We start from the raw sequence: 13,216 nt of genomic DNA, 5'->3' as shown, positions 1-13,216 counted from the left end.
TTCCCACCACCTGTACAGAGTATCCAACACAAGACCACAATATTTCTCACTTAATTACAAATCTTGCCAAGAGCACATTTAAGAAGACATATTTAACACAAAACAAACTCGAAAACACGCATAACCTCAAGCACTCTTTACAACGTACATTTACAAGAACTAAATCCCATTTCAGCCACCAGATCGAAGCACCCAAACAGAACAGATTAGAATTTATTTCCATTGAAAGAAGGAAGCCGAGGATGTTGAACATGAGACAGTAATAATACAATGCTTGTTTTAATAAAAATATAAATTGCATAGATATGGGTGTTTTACGGTTATCTACAATATTAACACAAAAATAAGTACACAAGAAAGCATCACCACTATTGTTTACATTTATTTTTAGGAATTATTACTCAGTTGTGGTATGGATTCGAAATTCAATTCTTTTCTATACATTGAAAGATTACCTCTTTACTCACTCCTTCTATTCTGTAGATGATTTCATCTCTGCTGAAAATGTTTAAGCTTTATATCCATAATCTACGTATATGTAAAGCAAGTTTTGTATTTATATTTAAAATTCTGAGGTTTATGTATATTAATTTGTAAAATTATTTTTCATACTTGTATTGCAGAATCTGAAATTAATGTACATTGATATGTGAAATACGTTCTTGTACTTGTGTTGAAAGTTCTGAAGTGTATGTATATTGTATGAAATGACATGTTCTACATCCTTTGGTTGAGTCTTAAGAAGGATCTTTGGAATGTAAATAAACTCTACTCTACTCTCTAATATAAGAACAAAGTCAAAGTACACAAAAGTTTAATTTCGACAAGCTGATCACTAAATCCCAGGAGTATGTTGATCATCTGTTTTTATAAAGAACACTACCTTTCGGAATCTGGATCTACTTCCTTCCACTGTTTATGAAAGGGTTAAAGGAACATACTCAGTTGCGTCGGACACAAAGAGCTCAACCGTCTCTGAACCTTAAAAATGTACTTGTAATTTTGCCACCTGTACTCAATGGGTTTGAAACTTGGTTTTGTTCACTTTGAGGACATGGACTGAGGGACTTTTAGAACAGTTTTTTGAGGTAATTATTTGGGCCTAAATGGGAGCAGAATGTATCAGAGAAAACTACACAATGAAGGGCTTCACAGCCTATAAGGTTAAGAATTAGTTGGATTTATACCATCTTTACTCCAAGCGCCTACATCGCTTGAGGTGGGACAACTTTACATTACTTACCATTCATTACAGTAGTCAGTGCTTCTTGCATAACTGATCTGCATTGCCACACCACAGATCCCTGTCAGGAAGGAAAACTTTTATAAAGGCCTATGACAGCTGGGTTCTCTCTGGCAGGCTGCCATGCAAATACAACATTCATTCTATAAACAATAAACATGTTGCCAACTGAACAATTATGTTCAAGTGTTGTGGAAAGAGACATTTTTAAGAATTACATGAAATTTTTACAGGGATTCTGAACACATTTCTGCAGAACTGCTTTGTAATTCTGAATGTAACACAGGGAAGTGACACGCTTACTTCAAAGTCACTGCTAACCACCCCACAGGAGAAACAGCATTATAAAATCTTGATTTTTTTTCCTGTAGGGGTAATACACCCACAAAATAAAATTACTTCTTGCTTTGTCTGCAGAGTCTGAATGAGCCTGAAGCAGTGTTGATCAACACCAGGGCACAGCATAACTAGCATACATAGTATATCAAATCTAAAACTTCTTGACGATGGTGAAGAGTCAATTGAATAAAAATTTTCTTGGATATTATCCATCGTCTAGTAAATATAAAACGTAAAACGAGATTGGACTCTATCTCCGTCTTTTGGTCCGGAGATAGGGATTAGCTCTATCTAGTGGGCCCAACTGTGTAGGAACCTGAAGACGGAGATAGAGTCCATTCTCCGAAACGTCGTTTTACGTTTTATATTTACTAGACGATGGATAATATCCAAGAAAATTTTTATTCAATTTGGATACATAGTCCTTAAAGGCATCACAATCATCGATCTGTGAAGATTGCGATGCAGGAATGAATTCCCAAACCTACACTGTAATACTTAATACTTTCCTTACATGCATTCGTCACTTGCCTGAGTTTTCCTAAGAAATGTGAGAATCTACCTGTATCTTTTAAGCCCAACCTGTGGCTCAAATTTATTGAAAAAGGTAAAGAAGGTGAAGTCATCCATGTACTTTATTGGTGACTAAGGTATGAGGACATAGTTCCATACATTTTTACTATTGGCACTACATGGGGATGAGTGATTAGCTTCAAGCCCTCAAACTCAACCAAGACACTTGTTGGAAACAAAACACACTTATGTACTTCACACATTCCTAGCATGTATCATCTGAAGTTTCCTGGACAGTGATTAGATTAGCAGCAAATGTAATATACGTGGAAAGAACAATAAATATTTCTGCAACTATATAGGAATATATTTCACAAAACACAAAAAAATTTCTACATCTAAATTCACGTATGTCAGTCACTTAGATCTGCTCGTGACATTTCCAAGTACCGCATTCCGAAGGTGGGCTATTTATAACAAAGCCATTACAACTTACACTCCTGTTTCACCTGCAAGTAACCTGAAGCTTAGAATGATTATTTTCAACTATCAGTAAAATATGCAACTGAAAATAAGAAAAATGACAAATGCTTAACACATCTTAAAATTATATAACATTCCCCATACCAATGAAACAGTTATAAAATGTTTTGGAAGTAATAAACTGAAAGAAATTGTTAAACCAAAAAGACCTCGCTGTCAACGTTTTGCTTGTTTGAAGAATGCTTGTCATACAGATAACACAGTACGAGATGCGAGAAGATTTTATTGCATTTAGTCGCCGAGAAACATCACGTCATACGTCATGAGATGCTCATCATTGTATAACACAAGAATGAGACGGCCCTTTGCCTCAAATGCACAATTACTATTCCTATCCTGGACAATATTCCTGTACTAAAAAAATGTGCAGGAGTAGGTATTCATTTGCATTCTGACAAAAGAAAAAGTCTTATTCATGATGCAGACTCTTCTGATAATAGGAAGACTTGCATATATCACAAGAATATGCGCACCCCTCACATGTATTGACTCATCCGATTATTCTATTAATGAGTAGAGTTAATGTCACTGAAAAACAGAGCAGTCATTAAAGAAAATCATTTATGATATACATCACATTAATGTGGCTGCTGTCTACCATGTGTAAGTTGATGTGTCTTCAAAGCACGCTTCTGAACGAATGATTTTTTACACATATCACAGAATTATGGCCGCTCCGCACTGTGGATACGTAGATGTGTCTTCAGGTTACTCTTTTGTTTGAATGATTTGTTGCATACATCACAGGAATACGACCTATCTCCACTGTGCGTACGCTGATGTCTCTTCAGACTACTCTTATAAATGAATGCTTTGTTACACACATTACAGGAATATGGACGGTGTCCACTATGTGCACGGTGATGTATCTTCAAATCAGCTCTTAACCTGAAAGACTTACTACAAACATCACAGGTATATGGCCTACCTCCACTGTGCGTATGCTGATGTCTCTTCAGAGTTCTCTTTTGTTTAAATGCTTTGTTACACACATTACACGAATATGGCCTATCTCCACTGTGCGTATGCTGATGTCTCTTCAGAGTTCTCTTTTGTTTAAATGCTTTGTTACACACATTACACGAATATGGCCTATCTCCACTGTGCGTACGCTTATGTCTCTTCAGAGTACACTTTTGTTTAAATGCTTTGTTACACACATTACACGAATATGGCCTATCTCCACTGTGCGTACGCTGATGTGTCTTCAGATTACTCTTTTGTTTAAATGCTTTGTTACACACATTACACGAATATGGCCTATCTCCACTGTGCGTACGCTGATGTGTCTTCAGAGTACACTTTTGTTTAAATGCTTTGTTACACACATTACACGAATATGGCCTATCTCCACTGTGCATACGCTGATGTGTCTTCAGAGTACACTTTTGTTTAAATGCTTTGTTACACACATTACAGGAATATGGATGGTCCCCACTGTGAATGCGTTGATGTTTCTTCAGTATAATTCGACGAGTGAATGATTTATGACACATTTCACAGGTATATGGACGCTCACCATCTTGTAATAATATCTGTTCTTTCGCAGGAAACTAGCAAACAAATTGAAAAAAATATTAGGACAAATCTTATTAGGAGACTGAAAAGAAGATATAAGCAAGCTCAATAAATATTTCATTGCGAAATGTATGTTCTTTCCAGAACAGACGTATTCTCTAAGGTGGATAGCATTATAATTCCTATTTCATTTCTTTCTTGGCTACCTGAGAAAAATATGTTAATTCACTTGTCAAGAATGTAATTTTATACAACACAAACAAACTCTCGACTGGCAGCATGAAGAAAACCATAAGAGTTACATATTCACATTAAATAACATGATGTCCTAGTTCAAGTTTGCTTCACCCAACCAGATCTGTTGTTAGAAAAACCTACTCACATTGCTTAGCCTGATTGGTGGAGAAAAAGGAGAGGTTAACCAATCTATTTGTTGGTATCTAAACCATCGAAAAGCAAGGATACACAGATGTAGTTATAATGGTGACATACAATATTATGCATTATAGTGAACCTTCTGATAAATATCTTTGAAGCAATATAGTTAACCATATACTGGGTTCAATCTATAGTACAAGTAAGAGTGAAAGGAGAATCTAGAACAATTTAACCTCAAATTCACTCACATCCAACTAAATTAATTATGATTTTAGTTGGATATGAGTGAACTTGCATCACATGCTTATCATCCTGTTGTAACACATCCATCTCTTTATCCCGAGAACAGAATTTCATAAACACTGAACAAGTCGGCTTGGGGAGAAGAAGAAGAAGAAGAAGAAGAAAAGATGACAAGTGTGCCAAATGCAACCATTCTGACACACTCACAGCAATTTGGCCTTTGTGAACGATGCGAGTGACATCAGAGGTGTTTGGGGCAAGTGACCTTAGCTTGAGTAGGATGCCTGGCCTCTGTTTGGATGACTGATGATGGCAATATGAAGAATGACAACTTACATTTGCTCATTGAGGTTGCGTAGCTGGCTGGTGATTGTCCACCACTACCACAAAGTCACTTTCTCAAGCAAAAGCACATGTAGGCGTTAATTTAAAGTACCAAATGTTGCCATCATGACACTGAACCAAACTGAAATGTCTCTTCAAATAGAAAAAATGCCAAAATAAAACATCTTGAAAATCCAATTAGCTGTTTGTTCCCAAGTTCTTACACATGGACATATTAATAGGTATAGCGAAGTTAATAGGTATATTTCAGTAGCCTTTAGTTTCAAATCTGCTTAAAAATAAATCAGGGAAAAGGCCATATTATGCGGGTCCCCTGTCACTACATCACAACATGTATTCTGGCCGTGGATTAAAGAAAACACCTAATAATGTGGGGGTAACTATTTCATTCTAAATTCAATATTCTCCATCAAGGTTAATTCAAAACATCCATGGAATTATTTGGCATCATCACTGAAGATTCTTATGTAATCTGTCAAAACTGAGCACACATTCTGCATTTTTCAGGTACTGGGAAAAAATCACGAGTACAATGGAGTACATATCAGCTATTTTTCAGTTAGGAGGGAAGCATTATGCAAATATAAGGTTCAGTTCATCATCTACTTCCCCAATAATAAATTACCTATCGGACCATAATATCCAGTAGCTTATGAATAATATCGTATAATGTAATAGTTCGTATTAATATAATATTGTAGTAGTAGGCAACTTATCTTTTAAAAAAACAATAATATTAAAAAGAGTTTAACTCATTTTTGTATATTTTTCTAAATATTTATGAAGCTAATTTTCTAATAAAAATTATAATGTAGGCAAAACAAAGAGTGATTGGATTACGCAAGAATTAAAAATATCTTGCAAATGTAGGAGGAGTCATATCTACAGCAGGAACAGTTAATATCCAAAAACAACAGCATTCTATATTATGTACTGCAAAATCCTGAATGATGTTATAAAATAGGCTTAAAAGCAGTATTAAATTAGATTAATAACAAAATCTTGTAATAAAATAAAAAAAACATGGTACATAATAAAAAGGGAAAGAGGAAAGATACATTTAACTGAACTGTTAACTTCTTCTTCGGAAGTATGTGAGGTTATGTTATGTACAATAGGTTAAATCATCGCACGCACACTGGTCCCAGAAAAATCTGGCTTCAGGAAGTTGCATCCACTGAAGACGCAGCCTACAAACTAACAAATAATAAAAGAATGCAGGGTAGAGGAATTTGCTGTGATTTAGCAAAAGCTTCTGACTGTGTAAATCATTACATTTTGAAGGCATTCGAGGAATAGCTGTAAAATGGCTCATATCCTATTTAAGAGAGAGAAAACAACTTCTGTAAAATCACCAAAATTCTATCAATTTTTTTAAAATTGGGGTACACTTGAACAGAACCTCCAATTACCTTGTAAGGTACAATACAAGTTTCTATAGCGACAAATCCTGCCTACCTGTTTGTGTATCTTTTCGCAGAGAGGCAGTTCGAAATAGGACACACGTACATATACACTTTTTTGCTTAGAAAGACCGATACTATGACCAGAATATTGACCTTTCCTCCTGGGACACCCTGTATATATGGATAAACTACAACAGTGTCATGGTCTTTTAAAGGCACAAAGTCAGTAATTGATTACATATTAGATAATGAGAAAACAGGAACATTAATTACAGATGTTCAGATAATTGGAGGATATTTTTTAATATTATTATTATCACATCTATTCACCACTTTATGGGGTATTATTATCAACTGCATATGGGTTGATACCCGGTGGCAGTGGTTCTACAATAAGACACAAACAAAACAATACACATCACACAAAAACACACTACACTCAAAATAAAACAACTCATAAAATTACAAAACCATGAGGCACAAACATTACTGAAAATAAAAACACAAGTATTTAAACACAACAGATAACGTAAAGTAAATGACGTAAAAAGTAATACCAACTAGACATAAGACAGTAACAGTAATGAATTACATACGTCATGACACATTACTTGAGATTTGAGTTTCTAAAAGCACCTAGTATGAAGAAGGTTGTCTTCCGCGTAATCTGACAGAAGTTTACTGATGTTTCAGAGGTGCTTGCTGCCTCCGTCATCGGGGCAATGCCTCATCACCCTGATGATGTTATAACATTCTAGTTTACAACGTAAGAGTGTGACTGTATGAATGTCAGATTTATGCCCACCAATATCATAACTAATTAGTGATGTGTTATGTACTTGACAGAAATTCATATCCTTTATAAAAACAATAAATCTTAGATAATTTTCTTATTTTTTTGTATTTCATCAAAGGAACATTTAACTATGAAGAATGTTATTTGACATCCAGAAACAAAATATTTTTTGAGACATAACTACAGAATTGGTAGGGACAATTATATATAACTAACAAGATGGCTTACGGAACCTTAAGATTCATCACGGAATTAACCGAAGCACTCCACCGGTCACTGTCTTGGGCGAAAAAAATCCAGTCTCCTTCAACTCCTATCTCCCAAAGATCCCTATTTAAGATTATTGTCCCATCTACGTCTAGGTCTCCCAAGGGGTCTCATCCCCTAAGGATTCCCGAACTTAACTCGGTGAACACACAGTGACCCATCAATGTGAGCCACATGCCCCGCCCATCTCATTCTTCTTGACTTAAACACCCTGATAATACTGGGGGAGGAGTACAAATTTCTGAGCTCATCATTATGCAATTTTCTCCATACCCCATCGTCTATCCTACTAGGCCCGAATATCCTCCTCAACGCCCTATTCTCAAACAACCGCAATCTATGTTCCTCCCTCAGAGTGAGAGACCATGTTTGACATTCATACAAAACAATTACATATAAAAATCACCTGACAGTGATATGGTAACAAGTGTATTTAAGAATCGCTCATATCGGAAGTTTCAGGTGGCTCTGAGCGACGTATATTTGTTCATCATTCAGTAATAACCCTAGACAGGAATCATGTGAAGGACAAACTTTCAGACAGTAATCCAAAGATTCACCTTATCTTTTCATTCTAGTAATGAGTAACGCGCACTTAAACCTAAGTGTTCTGTTTACTGGAGAAGACCTCATTTGATCCAAACTGCCGCTAATCTAAAACTGTCAGTAAATGACAACGAATTACCCAAAGACAGGAATACTGACAATGCATTTTACATTTGATGTGGCATCCCCCCCCCCCCTAAATACCTACCATTAAATCAAGTGTGTCTTACATTGATGGAGTCTTTAAATCAAGGCAATAGAAAATTAACAATGTCCAACATAGTCATTTACAAATCAAGGAATATTACATTTTTAGAGGGTCATCAATTATCCTGATAAAGGTCCTTAATTGAAACGGCAGGTCTATGTCCCTGTAGTGATACACGCTCCTACAAAGTTAAAGAAAGAAAGAAAGGAAAGGGAGAAAACCTTCAAACATTCTCAGATCCACAAAAATGTGCATAGAATTCAATGGGAATTAATGCCATCAAAACAAGGCTTACTGGAAAGTCTGGAAAAACTATCAAAGACTTGCCTGGCTACATCTGTCTTAAAACATTTCTTGTATTTCTCAATATTTAATATCACACGTCTTAAAATAAATTAAACACAAAACGGAAGTGATATTCCGCAAACAGCAGGCAACAAATACAATTCCCTTGCACTAGTTTGCAACGGACACTTCAAAATGGAGATGCAACGTGTCTAAAAATGCTCACACAACTCACCTCATGCTCCGCCTTTATTAATGGAAATGGTATCAGGAGAGGATCCTCCTCCACTTTCACACCTCCGTCATCCTCAACTTTGATATCCATGACTTGATTGTCATCATAAGGAGCCTCGAGACTCGTTTCACTAAAGAATCGGGTACAACTTTCTGTAAATTGATGGAGTCCTGTAAAATAACCATACTCATTATGAATTGTGATTGTGCTCGCTCACTGCATGGAAAGGAATAATTATCTATACAATTGTACTGAATTAAACTAATAGCAGCCGCAGAACATCTTTAAAGGAGCCTGACGATGGTGGAATTAATTTAATATTGCTGATTTTCTGGACATGATCCATCATTTGATATTTTAAACAAGATCACTACGCTCTGGGAACTAGAACTGCTCTGGTCCAATAGGAGGGACTAATCCCAAGGGATTAATAAGACTTTTCTATGGGACCCAACAGAATAGGTACTTTCACCACAAGTCAAGAGCAGAGCCAACTCTCAAAACATAGCGGTTCTGCTTTAGAATATCAAACTATGGACAAAGTCTAGAAAAACACCAACATGGAATCATAGTAGCCGATTCATAAAGATTTCCTTCCTTATAGCTATCAACATAATTACCATGAAAAGGATTTTTAATACAAATATCACTTCAATAGCATAGTCTCCATGTAATATGAAATCAAAGACATCCACATCAGTTTACTCGGCATGTTCATGCCAAAGCATTGACAATGGCTCAACTGATTACGGCTTGGATTATGTAATGAGACAGGAAAGCACATACTCAATGGTCACAACAAATTTTGTTACGGGGTTTATTCGATAGTTAAATGTACACGGCATGAATAAAGTGCACACAATAATGAAATTACATTTTGTATGTTTAGGACAGAAATACTGAACAGAGTGACGCATTAACGTTCCTCCCTCCCGGCCAACTTTTATATATGAAGTCAAGTTAACCTCTTAAATATTTCATTTAATCAAAGCTGTGCCAAAACGACAGAGCAAAGGAGAATATTTGGGTCTATAGAAACAAAGTCAAAAACAAGGCAGAAAATGTTATGACACAATTTGTTCCTTAATTAAAAGTCTCCATGGCTGCAAATTTATCTCCTCATCAAAGTTTATTATTACATACTCAATTTTAGCCCCCCATATGGAAAGAATTCACGATGCGTAACAGAAACGACAACACTGTTCTAATAAATCGGTACAATTTGTATCAAGACACAAAAGAAATAAATGATTATCTTAAAACATTCATAGTTCCTGTGAAATGTATAACAGATTTAATACCAGGCTGCATTTTGAATACAAAGCCCACAAAATATACAAGATTAATGGGCCATATTTTTCTAAAATAGTTCTCAGTTTGGTCAATGTTTAATTTCACATGTTTTAAAACTGATGCAACAGAAATTTAAAATGGTATTTCATAAACACCGAGCAACAAAATTCAGTCCCCTGGCACCTTTTTCCAAAGGACACTTCAAAATCCATTCACCTGAGTGGAATTGCTTCATGTGGAGATGGACAAGAGACACACAATACGTAATCCTACATATTTCTTAAAAGTTCATAAAAATGTGAAACTCACCTCAAGTTCTGACTTTATTAATGGAAGATTTGCTACAGGATCCTCCTCTTCTTGTGAACCTGCGAAATCCTCAACCTTCATATCCATGATCTGCGAAAGAAGACGTTACACATGTCTCATTTTGTGAACCAGGTACAATTTTAAGCAAAATGAAGTAATGCAAAACCTCCACACCTGATGTTGATCATGACCACATTCTGTCCACTTACAATTTCCATGCAAAATGTAATCATAACGCAATAAGACATGCTTGCAAAATAAAGGGCTAGAGCAAGGATCGATAACCTTTCTTGGGCGATCAGTAACTTGGAGGAGCTGATAATTACAGTAAGCATCACATAAGAGCGTCTATATATATCAGGACTGAAACAATTAGATTACAACTGTGGTAATGCATGTGCTGTACGAACAGCCTCAAGAACAACTGAACAAATTAAACATGTAAAATGCAATGTTTCATTTCTTTACTGAACTAAGTCTGCTGAACAAACTAGTTCTCAGGCAGTCAAGAAATTAGCCGCATATACGGAACCCAGAGGCTTACAGAGTGAGTTCAAAGAGCGTGCCACTGGTTGCTATCCTTAGCCACAAGGATCCAGTCCTTGTGCTTATATCCTACTTCTTTAAGTCCTATCTTAATATTATCCTCCCTTCTATGTCTTGCTCCATCAAGGGGTCTCCTCAATTCAGGTTTTGTAACTGAATTCTTGTTTGCATTACACTAACTGTTGCATGTAACATTTTTAAACGAGTTTTAACAACTAACAGTGGTGTAGTAGTAACTCAGTGTATATATCATAACCCAATAACACAATAAGCAAACTATCACTTCAATACCATTCCAGTGTACATTACGAAATAGTTTGTGAGAACAGACACGTTTTCTTTTTCTTGTGTCGTTAGAGTATCTAAAGAAAAAAATATAATGGGCAGGTTTGTAATTTATAACAAAAAATCCACACCAAAATATAAGATTCTGTCAAAACAGATTTTTCATAAGACTTGTAAGTGGAAACGTAATATGAAAATAAATCTAAAAAAGACGTAAAGCAATTTAAATGAATAATGGAAAGAAATTATTACTTGTAAAAATTTCCAGATGATCACAATTATTACGTTTGTTAATGTCTCTCTCTCTCACACATGCATAAGTGTGTTCGCACATGCACATAAGCTTTAAAACGAGACACAAACAAGAACAAATGTATTACATTTCATTTGCAACATATTTCACTGTTTAGTATTTATTTACAATTACTGGGGCACAGTCCTTCTACAAGCCTGAAAAAGGCGTCTATGTTACTTTGTATTGCAAATCAGATAATGAATATACGTACTCTACCCAATTCAGACTGCAATTTGCTATTATTCTTACAGGCCTGGAGCACTACAGCAGCAAATCAGAGTTATTTTATAAAGGTACAGTAGAACTGTTTTACAGATGATAATAACTCATACAGGAAATACAAACACTCAGGCATGTGTACAAATGGACAGAAAAAAATCTCATCTGAAAGCGAGGCTTACCTCAGTTTCAACTGTCCTTATGGAAAGCGCTGATTGTATATTAACCTCATCAGATACCATGCGAGTGGGATCTTTTTCACTTACAACATCAACATCATTTTCCATTTTGATTATACCCATGTTCTGCTGTAAAATTAAAAATTAATTATAAAATTGAGTTAGATAAAACAAAATCGACGAAAACAGTTGTACTCTGAATAATGCATATGAGCAAAATTGTAGTAATACGACAATGTTAATGCCTGCCTGTCATAACAGCTAAACATAAAAATATGTAAGTAATTTAAATTCACACAGTGTGTGCTACGTACAGAATTCAATACAGATTTCAAACATAGCATATGTCAAACATACAAAATACATTAAAATATTTCTTCACATTGGGAAGAGAAATTACAGTTCCCAGTAAAGTTACACAAAAACGGGCAATCGCAACACAATGTTGATCACACTGAACAGAAATATAATGTTATAGTGAATGGTCTGTGAACTGAATGTGTGAAAAGTGACTAACAAGAATAACGAAAAATATATTAAATTATGTATAACATACCCTTCCACAGATGTTAGGAATTTTGTCACACTCTGTAAAAAGCTGTAGGCCGCAAAGATAGACAACTCTCGAGGAAGATAACTTTGTTTTTTAGCCTTCTATGTCTTCTTCATAAGCGACGCTATGTCGAATTAACTGAAATAATGAGTATAACCTCACTTTGAGGCATGGGGCAGTCAAAATAATGCGCATTACAAACCCACAACACACTATCTGTACAAACAGCTTTGGCACAAATATCAAACTTATTTTTAATATTTTAGGATGAGTAAATATTCACATAATATTCTTCTACATAAAGTACAACCCGTGACTATAAAGCACAATACCAACTGGAAAAAAGCAATATCTCCCAGAGAACGTTTTGCGGTATGTATAAGGTAAGTTTAATAAAATAATTACTTTCATCAATTAACTTTAATTTTTTAACATATAAATATTATTAACACAAAGGATTCTAAAAAAAACAAGTTTGTTGAAAATGGTGAAAATATTCTGAAATATTTGATTTGTTATCTGGAATTGATGATACTGATGATGTAGTCATTTCTGGAGAATGAGGACGGGGTGCCGTAATTTCACTTCCTGGTGCATATGAGTGTTCATTTTGTAACTGTCGTAGTTCTATCTCTTGAACTACAGAAAAAATTCTACCTTTCGCTACGTGTT

The 13,216-nt window shown here is 35.3% G+C and overlaps 2 protein-coding genes across 5 annotated transcripts; both read right to left on the bottom strand.

The window, feature by feature from the left end:
- Nucleotides 1-9: 9 nt before the first annotated feature.
- On the bottom strand, nucleotides 10-12,878 carry LOC147874307 (uncharacterized). Of its 4 annotated transcripts, none has more exons than XR_015534247.1 (5): nucleotides 12,548-12,878; nucleotides 11,995-12,117; nucleotides 10,468-10,557; nucleotides 8,866-9,035; nucleotides 10-1,304 (listed from the first exon to the last, which is right to left on the bottom strand). XR_015534247.1 is itself a non-coding variant. In XM_087345432.1 (4 exons), exons 2-4 carry the CDS (start codon nucleotides 12,112-12,114, stop codon nucleotides 8,922-8,924), a joined length of 324 nt encoding a protein of 107 aa, XP_087201558.1. In that variant the 5' UTR covers nucleotides 12,115-12,120; nucleotides 12,548-12,875; the 3' UTR covers nucleotides 4,051-8,921. The 4 variants fall into 4 exon arrangements, 1 of the variants encoding a protein (XP_087201558.1); XR_015534246.1 differs by having other exon boundaries at nucleotides 11,995-12,120; nucleotides 12,548-12,875; XR_015534248.1 differs by lacking the exon at nucleotides 10-1,304 and adding an exon at nucleotides 4,051-5,254 and having other exon boundaries at nucleotides 11,995-12,120; nucleotides 12,548-12,875.
- On the bottom strand, nucleotides 2,200-4,138 carry LOC147874308 (uncharacterized). Its single transcript, XM_087345423.1, has one exon. The coding sequence runs from the start codon at nucleotides 4,132-4,134 to the stop codon at nucleotides 3,304-3,306; it is 831 nt and encodes a 276-aa protein (XP_087201549.1). The 5' UTR covers nucleotides 4,135-4,138; the 3' UTR covers nucleotides 2,200-3,303.
- Nucleotides 12,879-13,216: the final 338 nt, after the last annotated feature.

The sequence above is a fragment of the Zootermopsis nevadensis genome, unplaced genomic scaffold (genome assembly GCF_977971745.1).
Source record: "Zootermopsis nevadensis isolate Lab colony 2312 unplaced genomic scaffold, Znev_1.0 Znev_ptg000009l, whole genome shotgun sequence".
Classification (NCBI taxonomy): domain Eukaryota; kingdom Metazoa; phylum Arthropoda; class Insecta; order Blattodea; family Termopsidae; genus Zootermopsis; species Zootermopsis nevadensis.
Note: the sequence above shows the minus strand (reverse complement) of the source record. Positions and strands in the feature narration are given on the sequence as shown.